This window comes from Leptosomus discolor, chromosome 12, assembly GCF_034619465.1.
Source record: "Leptosomus discolor isolate bLepDis1 chromosome 12, bLepDis1.hap2, whole genome shotgun sequence".
NCBI lineage: Eukaryota > Metazoa > Chordata > Aves > Leptosomiformes > Leptosomidae > Leptosomus > Leptosomus discolor.
Genome location: NC_141402.1, coordinates 16,428,744 through 16,448,956, shown reverse-complemented (window position 1 = coordinate 16,448,956; position 20,213 = coordinate 16,428,744). Strand labels below are relative to the sequence as shown.

At 43.5% G+C, this 20,213-nt stretch overlaps 1 protein-coding gene across 1 annotated transcript in view; it reads right to left on the bottom strand.

Annotated features, from left to right (window-relative positions):
• The window catches only part of ANO5 (anoctamin 5), a 56,473-nt gene extending 50,100 nt beyond the window's left edge, over nt 1–6,373 (bottom strand). The window contains exon 1 of the mRNA XM_086472415.1: nt 6,310–6,373. Coding sequence (XP_086328541.1) covers nt 6,310–6,370 — 61 coding nt within the window. The 5' untranslated portion in view covers nt 6,371–6,373. The remainder of the gene's footprint in view (nt 1–6,309) is intronic.
• Between the last annotated feature and the right edge of the window lie 13,840 nt (nt 6,374–20,213).

The window sequence follows — 20,213 nt, the reverse complement described above, 5'->3', positions numbered from 1 at the left end:
CCTCTTATGTGAGCACCACTCAATTACCAGGACTGAAGTACGCAAAGGCATCCAATTTGCCCGTGGCCTCAAAGCCACATCTGCTAGCCATCACTCATTAGCATGGTATATTTCTAGCACACTATAAATTGGGCAAACATAGGCTCTCTGATTTCCTACCTGACAGTTAAGAAAATCCCTTTGAATAACAAACCACAGGGCTCCTTTTAATCTAGGGCTAGTGCAGCAAATTAAAGGCCAGACGTCTGCATCACGAGCCCTACCCACACGGCTTGCTGGGTGCTGCTGTCTTGCCAAAGGCCTCGAATTTCACATTTACCCTTGGGAGCCTGCTAAGGAAGCCAAGGGCACCACTTGGGGTTTCCACTTATAAGACTGCACTTCACCCATGGATATTCTCACTTCCTAAAAAGCAGCATTTGGAACTTCACTACCTCTGCTCATCCTCACCAAGTGCCAGTGGAGAATGGCTGGGACTGTACCAAAAGACCCAGACAAACCAACAAGATGACTTAATGAGGTGCCTATATTACATTGGTATGTGTAAATGAGTGATCCACGTGCACGGGAAAAAAAAGCCCAATTTGAACCAGTAGCCTAGATTGAAGTCTTTTAACACAAGTAACATGAAATGTTGGTCTTTTCTTAACGGTCAGATCTGTAACAGACTAGACTACTACAAATGCAAGGAAAAAAAAGGTAGTAAATCCCATAACCCTTTAATCTATGGCATCTGTTGAAAATTACAATTGTGCAAACAGTACCCAGGACAATTTCTCTCCTCATTTCTTGGGCATCAATTACAACGGAAGCAGAAACTCTCCATTAGCAGAAACCAATGACGAAAACAGGGGCTAAAGAGAAAGACTGAAGGCAGGCCTACAATGTGTGTGAATACGGGCTAGTTCTGTGAAACACACTGTGAAAACAGTGATCCAGTTTTACACGTGGATGTATTCTGAATACACAGAAATAGACTCAGAAGCCTATACTGGATTTCTGCAATAGGGGTACTGCAGGTCTCAGCTGTTCTGGTGCACTACACTCACACGGAGATTTTCATGTTACATCCCTCAGCCTACCCAGATGGGCGAGTCAAGAATTGTTAAGAGAAGTAATGAGTGCTTACAAGCACGTCAGCACAGTTGTACAAGACAAAGTTTCCAGCACTGGTTCAGGCGTCCTGCCTTATTCTGCGCCTTTCTATCAGCAGCAGCCAACTAGCCTGCTAGCACGCCTTTTCTTGGCATGCATCAGGCTACAAGAGTGTACACCACACGTTTAACTGCTGTAGGTTCTTGCAGGAGGCCCTTCAAAGAAAAGCACACATCTCTGTAGTAGAATCCAAGTAACCAAGCTCCAACCTAGAATCAAGTCCTCCCACACACAATGTTTAATCTAGAAATAATTCCGGACATATTATTCAGCTTTCTACAGATAGCCAACACCTCAAAATCCTTCCATAACCATAATTGCCAGAACTATCCCTAGCAATAGGAGACAAGGATTTTCCTTCCCCTTCATGCATTTATACACGCGCGCATGTGAAAGAGGCGACTACCAAATCGAATGAAATTACTGCTACATAATGAAGCACAACCTGGCAATTACACTGCTCTTCAATTCAACCCCAGATAACAATAAAAAACTAGTTGAAAAGTTCACCGCACATTACCTTGCCACTAAACTTCTGACACAGCAACTCTTGTCACATTTTTTACCTGTATTTAATGTAATCTTAATTACATGCTTATATTAGGTGACTGTACTTCTCCATGTGTACCTACAACTCATTAATTAGTTTACAGATACTAAATATGAAGCCAGTGGTGTTTCATTTTCTGGTTTGGGTTGGTTTTGTTTTGGTGTTCTGCTTTTCTTTTCTTTTACAAAATACCTGCCAACAATTCTCAGCATAATTTTAAAAGCACATATTCTGTAACTCCCGTATGTCTTATCCTAGTTTTGCCTTGCATCACAGTAATTATTAATCATTTGTACACAGACATTAAAGTGCCCTTCCATTTTATGATAGTTATCTCATTTCTGTAGAGGCTTGTTCAGAGTGCAAAAACTCGTATTTCAACACAGCTTTCAGTTCTCAACACGTGCTGCTCACGCAGCTGTTAAATAAGAGCTTGAAAAGCAAAGTAACTTTGAATTTTGTTTGTAAGTTGAGAAGAATTACCAAAAACGTTCCAGGGTACGACACCATACTTACAACACAGTTTCACTGACCAGCATCAAAGACCAGAAACTTTCCACCTGTGGTTCTACTTTCAAAATTTTGAATTGCACTCAGATCCAAAGCCAAATTTCTATTTTTTAAAAAAATGAAAATCAAACCCCTATGCACTGGAAACCTGCATTTCCATTAGTCCTATAGACACCTCAGAATGGGTCACCACACCACACCACACAGTCATTTAGCTGCAAACCTTAGCTGAGAGGAAAACACTGAGAGAACATCGCTCTGCCTTACACTGCAGCAGGGCTTCAGCTGCTTCCTTCATTTTATTTGCCATTCACAGCCCAGAACCTCTGTCCCCAGCCGGAACCAAGCCTTTCCTCCAGGAACCCTGCGAGGAAGAAGCAGCTGCAGAGCATTTTCTTTCATTTTCTGAGCAAACAGGAGAAGCTGCAGATCCCTTATTAAATAGAGGCTAAACAGCATTCCCCTGGGATGGGCAGGGCAGGGCAGACACTCAGTTCTTCACCTGAGGGAATCCAGCCGTATTGCCCAGCTCTCCCAAGCCTGGCCTAAACATCCCACAAAATTGCTACTGGGTTAAGAAGGCATGTGAGAGACTTCATCCCTCCTCAGGAGCTGCTCTGCTTTGCCAGTCACCGGGCTGCAGAGAGTGACTCTAAACCTCATATGCAGGGTCCTCCTCTGAAAGAAAAGTGTGCTCAGTTTCAGTCACCAGTCCAAGGGCAATTTTTTTTTCTTTCTTTAACTGAGACAATCTCTAGACAGAATCCATATTTAACAGCTGCAATGGAATGAGCTTGATGTTTACGTTCTCATTAAAAGCACCACAGCATGTACACAAAAAATATGTAAGGTGATATCATGCAAGTTGCTGGGATCAGTTCCCAAAAGCAGGCTTTCCTACTACAAACTGGAGTTGTCTGTTAAAAAGAGGTTTACCTTCCAATAACCAACCCATTTACTGTGCCCCCGCAGTGACGCATCACAGCCAGTAAAGAAATTCCACTCAGGAACTACACAGTGGTTGGTTTAAGGGAGTATTTTCTCCCCTGCCTTTTACATTCTGAACTTTGGGGGCTTGGTTCCGGCTAGGGACAGAGGTTCTGGGCTGTGAATGTCTAAATTTCTCAGAGCTTTTATTTCATTACCTAGGACTAATCTTTAAAAAAAGCTTTCACATTAACAAACCCTCCGTTTCGGCCCTGTGGGAACATGATATCCCATTCAGCGCTTCCAAAAATAGATCAGAAATTACTACATACATTGCTCCAGTAATCAGAGACAGGCGTAGTTTTGAAGAGGCATGTATTTTGTTACTAGTAAGAATCATAATAATTCTGATTAAATAAGTGAAGTATCATTCTATCAAACGACAGCAGTACTTGGCCCTGAATGCTGAGGCATTACGAGAAGCCAATGCACTGGCACAAGCGCCACCTGCAAGTCACATCATCAGATTTTACTGACTTTTTGCTGCCTTTTTCAGAGGGTACATGTGCAAGGTGACAACCAAAGTAAGTGTTCAAATTCAGATCAGTCTTAGAGCATTTCGAGTCCAAACCGGATTCCTGGAAGTTTTGGAAGAGGAACCATGGGTATAAAGGCAACGTATTTCAGATCACAGCACAGAGCCCATACAAGTTTCCAGGAGATCCACAGTCTCAGGGGTATATCCCACAACACAGCTACTGTGGCATTAACACTTCATGCTGGAAAAAAAATGCTGACAGCGTACACCTAAAAAAAAGATTCCCAACAACACACCGTCATCTTCTTCCTCTGATATTTACATTCCAATTTTGCAAGTTCCATTTTCTTCAGTTTTAGTATTTGAGGTTAAACGCCACACGTCTTCCAACAGAAAGCAAAATCACACACACGAAAATGGAAGTTATTACCTCACGCGGGTGTAATTCAACAGGAAACCAGAAAGTTTCCTTCAAGGTAGAAGTTTTGGCACACGGTCCCTAAACACAGCCTCTGCAAGTTAAACTTTGCGCTGCTGGTAAGTAGTTTTTCATGCCCACAACCTGTTCCTCAGCATTCAAGTTTAATGAAACGCAGTGGCAAACCAGAATTAAATACACACGGACTACCCAAATACAAACACGTCTTTTAAGGAAAATAAGCAGCAGATGCTGCTTCTCCTGCCGTGTTCTATTGACTCACACAGACCCTGCTCGTGCATGTCAGACACCTACAGCTTGGAGCCTCCTTAAGAGGCTACCCTTTCCTCAAAAGCACAAAGCAGATGTTTAGATCTATGAGAAGTGCCAGTGGCACTATATGCATACTGTTAACTTCTCTGAACCAGAACTCAAGGAAGATTTAGGGTTTTTTTTAACTCTGAGAGGGTTTTGGACAACTATTAACATAAACTTTACAAAGTTTACTCACTTTACCCCATATTCAACCTGTTTCTGTTTTAGAAAAGTGGTTGGTTAAAAAAAATGAATTAAACTGGTGCAAGACTTTGTACGGACAGTTATGTGCTACTGTAGGGTAAATCCTACTAAACCATCCTCGTTCACTGAAACCCTTCAAATCTCCTTGTATTCGACATTTAAGACTATAAAAAACCCACAAGATGCTCATGGGAAAACTGAATGCGGCGGAATTAACTTTACAAACCCGACTTCTAACATCATTCCCTAAATGGTTACCGCATACTTTGTAAGTATTTTTTAGTCTCAAGATACTTCAGAAAAACAACCACTGGCTGGAGCAGCTCAGTCCTAAGCCCTTTTCATCGCTCACAGGCAGCGGGACAGGCAATGACTCAGGCCTCCCCACAAGCCTTTGGAAACGCATTGCTGGCCAAGAGGCTGCAACACCCATCTGCTTCGGTGCCCGAGCCAGCCCGCCAGCTCCACCGGGCTGCCACCGAGAGGGCTTTAAACGGCCGTCTGACACTCGCTGCAGCCACCTGCCTCGCTGCGGCCGGGCACCACTCCTCGCTGTCGCTGTCAACAGCTTCTTTTGGACAACGTTCATACTCATTATCTGCTGTTGTATCTCTCTGAAACAAGACTGTCAACAGATTTTGAAAATCACAGTTTTACACCAGGACGTGAGGTGTTTAAAATGGCATTACATGTTTTCCTAAAAGAGGCAGCGCAGTCGAGCCGTGAGGGAAAACACACAGCCCAGAAGCTCTTAGTGGTTCTTTCCTGCTTTAAGATCTTCCCTTCTAGGACTGATGGCAAAGCCCAGTTCCCAAAAAGAAATTTTACTAGGTGGGTGTTTTGTTTTTAACTACGTGTAGAATCTTCCTGAATATAGCAACATGCTGTACCCTACATCTGTCTGTTGATTATGTTGCCAGGTGAGGTACCGATAAATACACACTTAAGCATTTGCATCATGTTACTTTATGAAATCATAGTATTACCACATTTATTATAAGTAATTACACCACATGCGGAAACGAACTGGAAACTGTAACCTGCCTACTGTAAAAAAGCAAGTCCCCAGCACAAACCCACGGGTTTCTCTGCAGCTGGTGAGGCCTCACCGGTGCATCGCAGGGGGAGCGGGGCAGGAGAGGGGCTGCTCCCCCCTGCCGAAGCGAGGTGACCGGGTCTGCTCTGAACCTTCTTGTAACGACAACCTCAGCCGCTGGCAGCCAGCGGTTCATCTCAGCTGGTGCTTCGTGAAAGTTTGGTGTTAGGCAAAGGCAACCGCCGTGTTTAAAAACAAAAACCAAGGGCTGTCTAGTTTTTGTTCTGAGCAGCGTGCTGATGTACGAACCATTTTTCTTCCCCCCCAAGGTTTATTTGGGGTTTACAAAGACTCAATCAACCAACGCTCAGGCTCACGCAAAAAAAACCCGCTGTTTTGAGTGGAAGCCGGGGGACAAAAGCCAAGCCCCGCGTCAGGAACCCGCCAGGCTCAACCCCATCTCCCAGCCGCCTGCCTGCAGACCCCCCACCTCGGAACCAAACCCCTTTCCAAACCCCTTCCACCACCACGCTCCCCTCCGCTGCCTCCCCCCCACCGGCTCCGACCGCGCCCGGCCCCGTCCCCACCGGGAGCCGCTGGGGGGGGGGGGGGGGGGGGGGGCGAACAAAGCCGCGATCCCCCCCGCCGAGACCTACCATCCGCCGCCAGAGCCATCTCGATAAGGTTCTCATTCGCTTTCTTTCCCAAACGATTCATGGTAGCCGCCTTTTTTTCGGGGTTGTTTTGGTTTTTTTTTCCCACCCCCTTCTCCTTTTCGCCCGCCGCTTGGGGTGGGGGGGTGATGCCTCCCAGGAGCTGATGGGAGAAAAAAGGGGTGAGTCAGGGGCTGGCCTGCCGTCCCATGCATGCGCACTGCCCGCAGAGGCGGAGCACGGAAAGGGGGGCACCGGGGGAGGGAGGGGAAACCGGGGGCAGCCGCCGAGCGGGCGCGGTCCCCGCCCGGGGCGGCCGACGGGCGGGGAACCCGCCCGTCGGCCGCCCCGGGCGGGGACCGCGCCCGCTCGGCGGCGGGGAAAGGCTTTGCCTCGGTAGAATCTGCGTTAAACCCCTCGCTTTTCCGCTACCTAGAGAGCAACGTACTGAGAAAACATCCCAACCGCTCCTATTGATTAAATCTCCAGCGTTTGCGGCGTTTTAGTGGCGTTTTGGAAGAGCAAAAGCCCTTTGTCCAATTTTATTTGCGCCTTTAGGTTTGTCTTTTTTTTTTTTTTTTTTTTTTTTTTGGCCCGCCGTCTTTTATAATAGTTGATCTTTCATGAGAGAAGTGAGGGAACGTAATGCCGAGCTCCTTTCCGTGGGTGAGCGTTGTGGTTTTAACAGCGAAGTGCTACACCGTCCCCAGCTCGCTCCCCCCCGCAGTGGGATGATGGGGGGGGAGGGGGGAGAATCTAAAGGGTAAAACTGAGGAAACGCAAAGACAGTTTAATATTGTTTTAAAAAATAGGGGAAAAAAGAACAGGCAAGGAAAATAAAACTGAAGAAAAACAAGCAACGCAAAAGAAAACTGCTCACCGCCACGCGACCGATGCCCTGAGCAAGGGCAGCCCCTGCCAACCTTCATCCCCCAACGGTTTTATTTCTGAGCGTGCGACATATGGCACGGGATATCCCTTCGGTCAGTTGGGGTCAGCTGTCCCGGCTGTGTCCCCTCCCAGCCTGCTCGCTGGCAGGGCAGTCTGAGGAGCAGAGAAGGCCTGGGCGCTGTGTAAGCACTGCTCAGCAGTAGCTAAAGCATCCCAGTGTTGTCAGCACTGTCTTCATCACAAACCCGAAACATAGCCCCGTGCAAGCTACTCTGAAGACATTTCACTCCGTCCCAGCCAAAACCAGTGCAGTCACTCATTCTTCTTTACTGAGCATAAATTTGCGCTTACTTTTGATCCTGCAGGGATGCTGAGAACAACACGCAGTTCTCCTGCCTCCAGGACAAATTGAAGCTGGCGTCAGGCAATAAAGGATAATGCTGTTTGCTGTTTTGATTACAGATTCAGAGCTAGCAAAAACACTGTTTCGGCTAAAGATTCTGGGTTCTTTTAAAGTAGTAGTCAGGAGAGATACAGAAATAAGAATAAAGCCCAAGGAAGGGGAAATGAGGCACAGAAAGGCGGCAGAATTCCAGGTGTTGGATTAAGAGAAAATTTGTCCCTCGATCTGGCTGAATCTAGTCTAGGCTCCCTCGGAGTCTCTGAAGCAGAGGGCATCTCCCAGGGCCAGAGCCTGACCGTGCCAGGGAGGACGGGAGGCTCCAGTCACAGGTGCCGTCCCTTCTCCTGGAGCTGGTGCCATTTCCATGTCTCAAACAGCCCCATCTCCTCATCGCTTCCTTCAGTAATCTGAGGTAGTTTCCAACAGACCGTTTGGTACATGTTTTTCACATGGGTTTTGTTCATTAATATCATCTCGGGGCAGATCTTGAGACCTTCTTTCAGATTAACTTTTTGTTTATTCAGCTCTTACTGCCTGAGTAACCATTTTATGTGCCAAACTGATAGGGAATTTTGTTAGTTGGGCAACTGGAACGCAACAGCGGTTTCATGACAGGATTTCTTAATCATAAAGTTAATCAAGTAGCGTGAGTCAGTTAAGGTACTGGGCTTATGTTCAAGTTTACGGACAGTACTAGGCCTTTACTTGTACTGGGCAGCATTACTACTTCAAGAAGTGTATTTTTAGTCAGGAGCAAGACCTAAAAATGTGTCTGGTTGCTTTCCAAAGTCTGAAATGTTTAGTTTGGTTTTCAATATCACGATGCAGGATGGCAGGAACAAAGAGGACAGGCACAGCGTGCCCAGGGACACCTCTAAACAGCTTGTGACTGCATACAATGCACGGGGTCACCAGGTTCGGTCTAAAAACTGTATTTTCTAAGCCTTTAATTTTCTCACAGCGTTGTATATCTCAGATAAATGCTTTTATGCCCATAAAAGACGCAATTAGAGCCAGTATTCAACAGGAGCCAGAAACGGCAAGAATTGCAGCGGCCATCGCTGGGTTTTGCCTCCTAATTACACGCTCGCTCTTCCCAGCTCCACCCAGCATGTGCGGTGGCAAAGGCAACCATACCTAAAGCTGTGTAAGTACCACATCCAGGATGCCAAAGATGATTTTGCAGATCTCTGTAATTGAACAGGCTCATGGTTTGTTGAGGCACTGTATTTCTGTAAATTACACAGTGGCCTGTGTTAGGGATGGGACAGAAGGCTGCTCTCCCAGAAGGAGCTATCTATGGAAGGCCTTGTGCCCGTGGCAGGCACACAGGAGGTCCATGCAATACCCAACCTTGAGGTTTCTTGTATATTCAGAGTTTAAGCAGCCATTGTCTGACTCGGTGGTTTCACAGTATGCCTAAGAGATCCAGGACCACGCTTCCTTCGAAAGGCACAGACATTTTTCCCTCCCACCTTGCACTTTCACTGCTGATCGATCATAAGGCGATACGATGACTCCGGTCAACCTGTGAAACTGATTGATCTTTTCTTTGGTTCCATCACTCACTGCAAGCAAACGGTACTGACTGCCAAAACAAAGGAGGACATGGGGAACCACACCACGGCAGGACCATTTTATTCCTGAAATATCAATACAATAACCAGGTACATCATAGTATTTCTGCTTCGGTGGTCTGGAGTTCAAACACTGTTTCTAATACAGTGTATACATAAACCAAAAAATAATAAAAATACCTGGAAGGCTGTGGGTGTAGGCAGCAAGCACCACCAAAAATTACTAGCAGTGATTGCACTTAGGATGTTCAGCCACAAAGTGTAATCCTTTGCTTGTGCTAAGGGAGAGCTGATCGTTTGTAGCCCTTATAAAGTTTTGCTTTCCATTGATGGGCTTTTTCAAAAGCATGGAACTGATTTACAGGCCTTCATATTTCAAAAAAAAAATCATTATTTAAACACAGAAAATGGATCTGATTGGAGGGCCAGATTTCAAAGATGCCCCTGTGCCCATCATTCCCTCAGGTGGGTACCGCAGGGCCTGTTCAAAACCACTCACAACTTGCAACCTGAGATCCCAACTTTTGAAAGTCCTGTTAGGGGGCTGTCTGAATGTTTTGGCACCAAAGCATCTTTGAAAATACGACCCTGAGTCCAAAATCATGTGGAAAGTGGAGCTTTTGTGTCTATCAGTTAGATGCTCTGAAAAATTTCATTCCCTATTATCTGTCCTCTGGGAAGGAATCTAATGTAGACAGCTTTTGCATTTAGCACTTGGGGACCTGCCTATAAGTTGTTCAAATAACATATGGTTTCAGGATTCCCTGTGCTCTGCATGTCACATATCCATGACACAGTCTCAGAAGGTGCAGCAACTTTCTGCTGTTGAAGATACACCTATTGTGTACACTCCTTTTGTTAAAAAAAGTTTTATATATATGTATTCAGAGTTTTAGTAAGCTTTCAAATCAGACTGTGAGCACAAGTTAGAAATAACAAAACACAGGTTTGAAACAGATGCAGGAGCGAAAGGGATGCGGTGCATCTCCGTCCCAGCCTCTTCAGCCTGCTCGTTCTCCTCTGATGCTGAACAACCCCACGGACAGTCGCTTTCCTGTGAGATTTCAGCACACATGGGCTGCATCCCCGAAACAAATGTTGCTGCCTCCCACATCTTCAGGAGTGTGCTTTTGTCAACCAGTTGAAGGCAGTTGAGGCTTTCTAGTTGAAGAGCTAACCTATTTCCTTGGCTTTGAATTAGCCCTTTAGGATATAAGTAGTAGTGTCATTTGGAAAGAAATGAATCTTTTAGAGACCAGTAGGGCCAGATGTCAAACAGGCTTAGAAAGGTAAAGTGGGACTCAGACGGAAGTTAGGTACCCAAATCCAGCATTGTGATACCCAAAACTGCCATTCAATTATCACAGGCTTTTTTTTTTTTTTTTTTTTTTTTTCAGATGCACCAGAAAAAGAGCACAGTTTCTGTATCCCAGGCAATAACATCAGTTAAAGTTTCAGCACACGCCTGGAGTGTGGGAGATCACAGGCCAATTACTGTGAGTGAAGGGGGTTCAGCCTGCTCCGCTCTACCCTGCCTGGTAAGAGACAGGGGTGATGGGGGAAGTACTGCGTGCTCTGCTGTGAAGGCTGCGGCTGTAAAGAAAGGAATGTAATAGCCACTGACTGAAGAGAAAGCCCAGGGGAGGTCACAACTGTCTGGAGATTAAATCTGGGTGCCCTAAACTCTGCATTACTCAGAGGCTGCTTGACATCCAGCTCTCTCCTCCCGCTGTACACAATTCCTAAAGCTAAACCCAGCTGCTTGTAATACCACTCCAGGGTCAGGCACTAAGAAATAGATGGATGCTTGCTGATGGGGTGGACATTTCAATGTGTGTATCGAGACAGCTGATTCTTTGTGCGTGCTGCTACAGAGCTCTAAAGCCCTCAGGAAATGAAGAGAGTAAAGAGTTGTGGTGCAAGGCAGCAGAATGCGAACACTTCTCAAAGGAAGTGAAAAGTTTTTACATAGTTTGCAAAAGTTCATTATTACTCACTGCATTTTTTTTCTACTCCGTCACTTTTCAGTTAGTCAGCTGCTTGCAGAAAGCAGTGCAGGAAAGAATAGTACGTACGGTGTCTAAACAGATGACTTTACGGACTATAATCTCCCATTTTCTTGGCCAGAGTTAGCACACGTTTGCAACAGTAGAGCTAAAATCAACTCCCCGGTTTGCACTCTCCCCAGGGCAAGGAAACGGCACGGGCGCGGTCTCAGCTCAGCCCAGCCACGTCCCAGCGGTGCTGGCTGCTGGAGAAGGAAAGCCTGAGACAGGGACCCCGGCTCTGTGCCCTCTGCACGAGCAGCAGAGATTTTGAGAGAGCTGCTAGAGATTAAGCTAATCTTAGCAGAAGCCTGTGTCCCGTTTCAAGCAGAAGCAGACATTTTAGTTCTGTAATCTCGCGGTTTCACTCCCATAACTGGATTGTCTCGTTTACAGCTGCCATCCAAGTCTTCTTAAAAAAAAGAAAATCCAAAGAAACCACACACACACACACAAAAAAAAAGGATAAAAGTACTTTGGTGTGTGGTTTGGGGAGTAGAGAGAATGAATCTCTTTCCTGCTGGTAGTGGCATTCTTAAGGATACTTGAATATGTACAAGATCTATTCACTAACAATGTCTGAGGCATGATTCTTCACTCTCATCATGTCTCTGTGGATATAGTTCCATTGATTTTGCTAAACTGCTCCTGAACAGCATGAGTGAAGATCAGTATTTAATTCTGATGGCTTCTGCATGGATTCTTGACTGCAGTAGGGTTGGGATAAAGCCACTTCATCAGTTCTGGCACTTAAATGACAATGTTAAGATATGAAGTTGCATCATCTTAGAAAATTCCTCTGTGCTTTTACTGAAATCATCCATTTTCTCTCTTGTGCTTCTGTAGACAATTTAGTTTCACAGGGTTTAATGCCCTCTGGTGGTAACAGTGTTTTCTCCTGTGAAACCAAATCTGCTGACACCTCAGGCTTCATTTTGGTTTTGTACCTATTTCAGTTGATTACCCCAGAGTGAAAAGTGGATAAATAAAATCGATTTTTAAAAAAAAAAACAAAACGCAGAGGACTGTGGAGTAAGTAAATTATGTGAAATCCAGAGCACTAAAATGATGCAGGGAACTAAGTAACTCTACCAAAAATATTCAAAAATTCGGGTTAGTTCAGTGAGCATTAATCAGCTTAGACACTAAAGCAGAAGTGAATGATAAAGGTACCATAAAAGTACAAGAGAACAAAAAAATGCGGTTATGTATGAGATACACACGAATAATATTGTGTGTCATCACAAATAAACTCGTGATAAGCATAAATTTTTGTATACACCTTTAAATTACTTGTGCATCTCTCATATACGCACATTTTAAACTGTCCTTGATTACATATTTTATTACAAAGGGTATAAAAACTATATCAAGAGATCAGCAGCTTTATCAAAAATTCTAGAAAAATACAAGCCCTTCAAGATATTCAAGCACAGGTTATTTTGTGCAAGATATTCAAGCACAACTTATTTAGCTGGCAGGCTGGTGAGAATAATAGAAATAACAGTACAAGTGATTCTCTAATCCTACGGGCAGTATTGAATGACCATGCTCTCTGCTGTTTATAACATTCCCCATGAAGAATAATAGTAGTTATAATGTGAGCTTTAAGAAAATGTTTCACATTTGCTGTTATAAATGGTTGTTAAATTCTACGTATTTGGTAGACCTACGCTTACTTTTCAAAGCTTCCACTCTCTGCAGTGCACATATACAGCACCCCTATAAAAACTTAAACACAGGAAGCATCTTTCCGTGTTGGCTTCTCTAACATCAAATGATCAAGCTACATCATCTCCTTTCAGCCCTTCTCCGTGGGTGGGCTCTGCAGACTAGCTCCAATGCCTTGGCCGAAGGTTCTCGTCCTTCACAAGCTCATGCAGCTTCCCATTTTCCCCTCCTCTGCCAGCATTCCCATTCTCCTCCTTCCCTGCAAAAGCAGAGAGAAGCTGCAAAGGCCTCCTGTCTTACAGAGAGGACTAGGTGAAGGGCTACAGGGAGCACTTCTAAGCAGAAACAAGATAGATGGGCCAGGAGAGAAGACAATGTGCTGTTTTCTATGGAGACAGAAAGATCGGACAGACGGAGAAAATGTTGGAAACTAGCTTTTACAGGAGCAAGGAAGAGGAGGGGGGCGTGGGGCTGTCTGCCTTAGGGAAGACTGTGTGTTGGTCATAGGCAGAAAGGAAGGTGACTAAGGTGTTTCTGCAACGATCAACCCTACCCGAGCACGCACAGGTTTTCCCAGATTCTTGGGGCTGTGCAGGGGCTGATACCATCTCACAGCCCAGCTGCGTGCTTCAGGGTGCTGTTGTCTGGAGATGTGGATGTCTGGGCTGGCCTGTACCCCGATGGATGTAGTGACACTAATATATGCTGGAAGGGAGCCTTACTCATGAGAGGTGAATTAATGAGTGGCTGATGTATTGGTCCAATACTACTTGATACAGTCTTGGGATTAATTCCAATAAAACTGGTAAGTGAGGTGGTAGCTGTTGGTCGTTGCAGCCCTTCAGTTTCCTTCTCATTTTCACAGCTTTTCCACACAACTCTGTAAGACACAGTGACCGTATGGTTTCCAGACATTCCCCAGTCTCTAGCCCTGCTTGATCCCTATCCCAGATCCTGTTGGAATAATGTAGTGCTTATCTCCCCACCCAGGGGAATCCCCGTGGAAAGTTGTCAGGGCAGCCCCAGCTGGCCTGTCCGTCCCGGCCGCAGCTCAGGCTGTGCATACCGATCAGTGGTGTGAGCTCTGCGAACACGACAAGCATCCAGGAGCAGCAGGAGCCGTGAAATGCACGGGCACCCTCAGCCACATCAAACAGAATCAGAAGGATTGGGCAAAAAGTAAAGTGAAAAATTTGCGCAGAAAAGATATAGCTACAAATCGATCCTTAAAAGTAAAAGTATGAATAGTAGGATAAAATAAATATAATACAATAATTTATGTACACATTCTAAACAGGGAAAAGCAGAGCCTGTGAGGAACAGAGTGTAAAAGAATAGAAGCAATAAATAAGAAAAATGTAATATCGAATTAAAATGTTCATTGACTGGGATGTATATTTAAAACTTCAGGGGAACTGATAAAAGCCCTCAAAATACAAAGTGCTACTTTGTTTCATCTGGTTTCAAAGAGCCCTACCAGTGCCAACAATGTAATTTCGTTTTCTGCTGTTTACCTCTGGCTTCAGGTAGGAAAGCCGAAGTGTGACACGAGTAGGCCAGCACATAATTCCGTAATTTCTGAAGAGCAAATCTGCAATTTGAACACTTTTTCAGTGGCTACCTCTCAGAATGCTAATTCTACTTTCCTGTCAAACCACTGAATTCCTAACAGGAGCTATGCCATCTCTCATAAATGTCAAATCTCTTTTCTTGAGATGATTGCTATATTCGGTAATATAGTTCTTCTTATGAATTGTAAATTGTGTTGTTTATCAGAAGACTAGTTGTGCCTTCTAACTATGTCCTTGTGGGTATCCATTCAAGTGCATAATATATGAGGAAGAGTCTCATTCGTCATTTCTTGTTTCCCTTATTTTAAAAGTTCTGTTTCACGCTTCAGTTCAAATGTGAAGAGGCAAGAACATACCATGGTAGTTACTTACCCGTTAGTTACTAATCGGATCATTTCTGAAATCCTCAAGTCTTTCTGTGTTAATTGTGAAGATTTTTCCTGATTGTTGAATTCACTGCTTTTCCTGTTATTGAGCATACAATATACAATTTGGGATGATTCCTTTTAAGTTAAATCTCCAGGTAAGTCAGTCTGCTAGGACAGCTGACATTAACGTACCTGTCAAATGCTTGAAATTACTGGGCTTATCCTTATCATCAAAGATGAACACACAGACATTCATTGACAGCCCTCTGTATTGTAAAGGAGAGAAAGTGATATTTGTGTGAGCTGGTACATAAACTCTAGTACTGCAAATACATTAGTACATCTGTTTTTCAAGAGCTCCTGTTGTTGTTTTTTTTCAAGCTAGACCTTTAGAATAACCTTTATTTTTCTTGGATCAAACTTGGTCCTCAATTTTCTCACAGTTTTCCAGCACAGTCATACTCAGCTTCTCAGAGGCATAGTCTGTGCTTCACAATTTTAAATTGTGCACGAATCAGGGAATGAGCTGGTGTAAAACACACAGCACTTTTTGGCCTGGCTTTTAATACCAGTCAGTTGCACAAGGACTCAGCGATCACAACACTTTTCTTCATGCCCTTCCGTGGGTTACTGAAGAAGCTGCAGCACCAGGATTTGCAGTGTAGTGCTCTGATCCTGAATTGCCTCATACCTGCCCTATCGGTTCTAACGGGCGGGTTAGAGCAGAGAATGTGACTTTATGTAGGAGCAGTAGCACCGGCTTCCCTGAGCCATTCCTTCGCTAATCAAGACAAGTGATGCTACTTCATTTTGCAGTTCAAAGCATATCTGCATGTTTTGATAGACATCTTGAATGGTATTACTACTGTGAATATTAAGGTCGTTTACTCTTTGATCTCCCAGCAATCTTTGGAAACAGAAGCAAACCCTTGTGCAGTAACTGTAAGTACAACAATTCTTAGTCCATTTTTGCCTGATGTTCTCCTAAAACTTGTCTGACTTGAGTTAATGGAGTAGGCTTTAGTTAATCTCTCCATTAAAATTATTGAGGAAAAGTTTCATAAAAATTGGCCTTTCAGTAATAGGTCTGTGGCTTCTGATGTGATTTAATTTTCCTGGGTCTGGCATATTGAGAATTAAAATAGAATGACATTTTTTAGAACCATCAGTAATCGCTGCTCGTATCAATCATTAGCCAATGCAGCACCGTCTGTATCAGCTAACTTTGCCTCGGCCTGCTGCAGCTTTTTTCTTCATTTCCTTTGTACTTTGACAAAGTAATGAAGTTATTAAGCTTCATCCCTCCATTTCTGTTTGTAAAATTGATATGCTCCCCACACATGTCTTGTCATGCTCAAGTGACAGCTGAAACAGGCAGAGCATTTCTCTTTACCTTGCGCTTACAAGCATCCATAGGATTTTTAAATAGTATTTCTGACTGTCTGCTTATGGTTTAGTATCTCCGTACCACACCCCTTAAGAAATGCTTATGATCTAAGAGTCCATTGTTTGTCTATCTGCACGCCCCAGAATTCACGTTTAAATCTCTTATTCTTCTTCTGTTATAATGCTTTTTAACCAGACATCTGATAATCTTTGTTCCGAATTTGTTTTCAAGATCGTGCTTTGCTGCTAGATTGGGGCTTGTATTCTCTAATTCAGCACAATTGCATATGTTGTCAGGGTCATAGCAGCTGCAGCACTTGCTTTATTCAGCCTTTCTTAACACTAATCTTTTTAGCAGTGTTATCAGACAGTGGGGAATTGATTATTAGTATTCTGTTACAATGGTACATCGTAGTAAATCATACAAGAGAGCTTCTTCCTCCAAAGACCAGCAACTTTTACACAATCCTTTCCTGAAACACAGTGTCCCACACTGCTTCATGAGCCCTTCTTTTACATTTTGAGAAACCCATTTCACATGTCTCCCATAAGCTTCCACTAATTTTTTCTTGTTGGTGTCATTCACTGTTTTTAGAACTTGGACATGGAATAATGTGATTCTTTCTGTTGCTTTTCTCTCACAAGAAACTCTGAAACACAGCGATGTTCCCCACCATGATTATGTGATGTGCCGAGTGCAATCACCATGACTGCATACTATATGAGAAGCTAGATTTGAAACTTTTCCTGTGTGGGTTCCTGAAACTGACCCTTTCATGGCTGATTTTAATTCAGTTGAAAAACAGGCCCAGATAGTGATGGGATAAGCATTGTCATCAAGTGCTCTTCCAGAACAGTTCCCCTTGTCACTACTCATCATTATTTTTGATCAGAACAGTCCAGTGATAATCTATCAACTCAAATTTCAGTGATAAGATTACTAACAACAGGAACACTGCTCCAAGTTTTTAACTATACATCTCAGAGGTTACTCAGCTAGCAGAGAAGGGGTATGTCAGGAAATAAGGTCCTGGGTGAGTGGTATGAAAAATGTGCCAGAGACTTTCCTTAGGTTTATTACACCTGTTGTGGACTTGGCCAAGTGAGCTTGGCTTTGCACAACAAATACTTTCCCGTGATAGGTTTCTAGCTACTATCAATTTGCCAGTGAAATCACTTCGTTCAGCAGGGCGTAGACGTATCTGAGCCAAATCCAAACAAATGCCTTGGCTGGAGCCCCATTTTGCTGTTGCAAAATGCAAAGTAACCAGCAGGAATCGTGAGGAGGTAGGGGATTCACAACTGCCTTAGTGTTACCATCCATAATAGTGTTGTATTTAACTCCTGCCAGAGTAATGTTACCTGAGCTTAGTTTTTATCTCCTGCCTAAGTTTGTACCTCTGTCTCTCCCACCTCATATCTATTTGTGTTATTCCAAAACCTGAACTACCTTACGCACAATTTAATGGCTCTCAAGTATAAAACCCTGAGTCACCATCCCTGGAGGTGTCCAAAAGACGTATAGATGTGGTGCTTAGGGACAATGTTTAGTGGTGGGCTTGGTAGTGTTAGGATAATGGTTGGACCTGATGATCTTAAAGGTCCTTTCCAACCAAAATGATTCTATGATTCTAACCTTTTCTCCTTCTAGTTCTTTTCTAATTTTTCACTCTTGTGAATTCAGAAGGCACTGCTTTGATATGGTTTAGTCAGCCTTGTCCTTTTGGAGCTTTGCTTCCAGATCTCCTTCCAGTTGGCCTGCTGTGTTGTGGACATGGCTAGAAGGAAGGGCTTTTTCTGACGGCAAGAGACGTGTTTAGGTATCTCCCAGTACAGAGCCTGAGTGAGACTTAGGTACCAGAGTTGCCAGGGTGATGATTCTTAGATGTGGCAGGTATACTCAATAGCTAGCGGTCATTAAGAATATCCATCTAAAATACAGGTTTAGAAGTTGAAAGAGTAGTTGGGAGAAGAAAAGGTAACAGGTAAGACAAAACACAGGGCAAGATATATGTGCAAGGTCATATACAAGCCTTTAATTATTCTGTGATACTTGAAAAGAAATAGGTTTTGTCATCTATTAACAAAATGTCCATTTGCAAAACCAGTATACCTAACCTAACATACGGTTTGCAATTCCCCACACATAAAGCTTGCCTTCCAAAGAAAAAGTATGTGAAATGGTATTTTAAAATGTTCCCAACAATTTTCTCAGGCTGTTGTAATTGTGTAGGCAGTATGGTATATACTCTTATTTGCCTGTGTATATCTCTTCCCACAAAATCAAAGAGCAAGGTAGAAACAGCGTATAATAGAAAAGATTGTGAATCGTAGAAGTACTTCCTGATACAAAAGAGTGTATTCAGTCTCCATTAAGCTCTCCCGATCCTTCCTGGACAAGTGTAATACTCTGAATCAACCCAGAAGGTACTCTTTTTTAATGGCAACTTTCTAGTTTTTAAACTGGTTTTCTTAATATTTCAGAGTGAAAATGTTTTCCTCTCTGTATGTAAGAAACACAACCCAAGAAACACCAGTTCTCCCCTCTTTACTTTCATTCACACTTTGCAGCTCTTATTTTGTTCTTATTCTGTTACAGTCTCACACTTCTACACAGAATGAAAATCGTGTGTAATCTGAATAATAATTCACGTAGGTTTACTGATGTATCTTGTACAATTTTTAATGTCAGTAATTCCTTGCAGGAGCTGCGTGAGGACACTGACACAATCAATGTGATCTAACAAGTGAACCTTTATTTCCGTGTTTCCAGTGCAATTTATAACCCTCAACAACACCCAATAAATACTGATTGGCTTCATCGCAAATAACGGCCCACAGTCCAACCCGATTGGCCACATTGCGAGTCACGTTCGAGTCACGGTCACAAATGTTCACACCCATCTTCTTCAAGAAATTAAAACTGCATCATTAATGGCGGCTGCCTCTTCTCCTGCCCCTGTAAGATGTTCATGCCCCCTGCACCAGAAGTTGTGTATGCTTTCAGCAGTTCCGGCATGTCCCAGTTCAGAATCTCTGGAAAGGCTGGATTGTTCACATGTCCCTTATTTTGTAAATATCCTTCCACAATTCCCAAACTTTTTTTTACCAAGGATTGCTTTGCAATATAACTAAACTTCCCAGAGCCTTTGCATTCTACATCTCTGTTCTCTCTTCTCATCCTGCTGGTGCTAAGACGCTTCTAAGCTCTTCTTATGCACATCCAGATCCCTTCACTTTCCACCTGATTCTGATATCCCTTTTTCTTCCATTCCTCCCCTAATCAGCCTTCCCTCCTACCCTCAGGTTCATTTATCATTCTCTTCCCAGCCAGCTTAGAATAACCTTTCCTCTTCTCGGAGTTTTAGTGCTTTTCCGTTGAGAAGGAAATGAGGGTGTCGACAGTACTGGATTTTTGCTGCTTCCATGGCTGACCTTCAGCTTTTCCTGCACAGCCACACATTCTCCCTTTCCCTTCCGAGCAAAACTAGATTTCTTGCTGTCTGAAACAGAGCTAGTTCAGGGGATAGGTGCTGTCACAGTGGTCTCCTCGCATCCAGCAGTTACCCTTGGGGAGCAGCAAGTGTTTTATGTCACCTTTGAATTCATCCCTGTCTCTTTGTTTGCAAGTATTTGAATATCATTCACGGTGAATAAATATTTATCTATTTGAATCTAATGGTGGTGTAATTCTATGGACCTAATCCTGAAATGTTTAGTTTGTCCATTTCCAGACAAAATTTGCACTGAAGTTAATGGCTTGAGATTTTTGTTACTGTTATAATGTCATTGAAAAAGAGAAAAAGCCTGTCAGAAGCATTCATTTTTAGATAGCAATGGATCTCTTTCTTAGATGAGGAGAATCAACCGGAAAACAAGTGTAATTGAGAAGATCTTTAGGCATTACAGGCATTACACAGTGAATAGAAATGCTTTTATATAAGGGTTCAATATGACAAGTTAGAAATCATTTTCATTTCTTTTAAATTAGCATC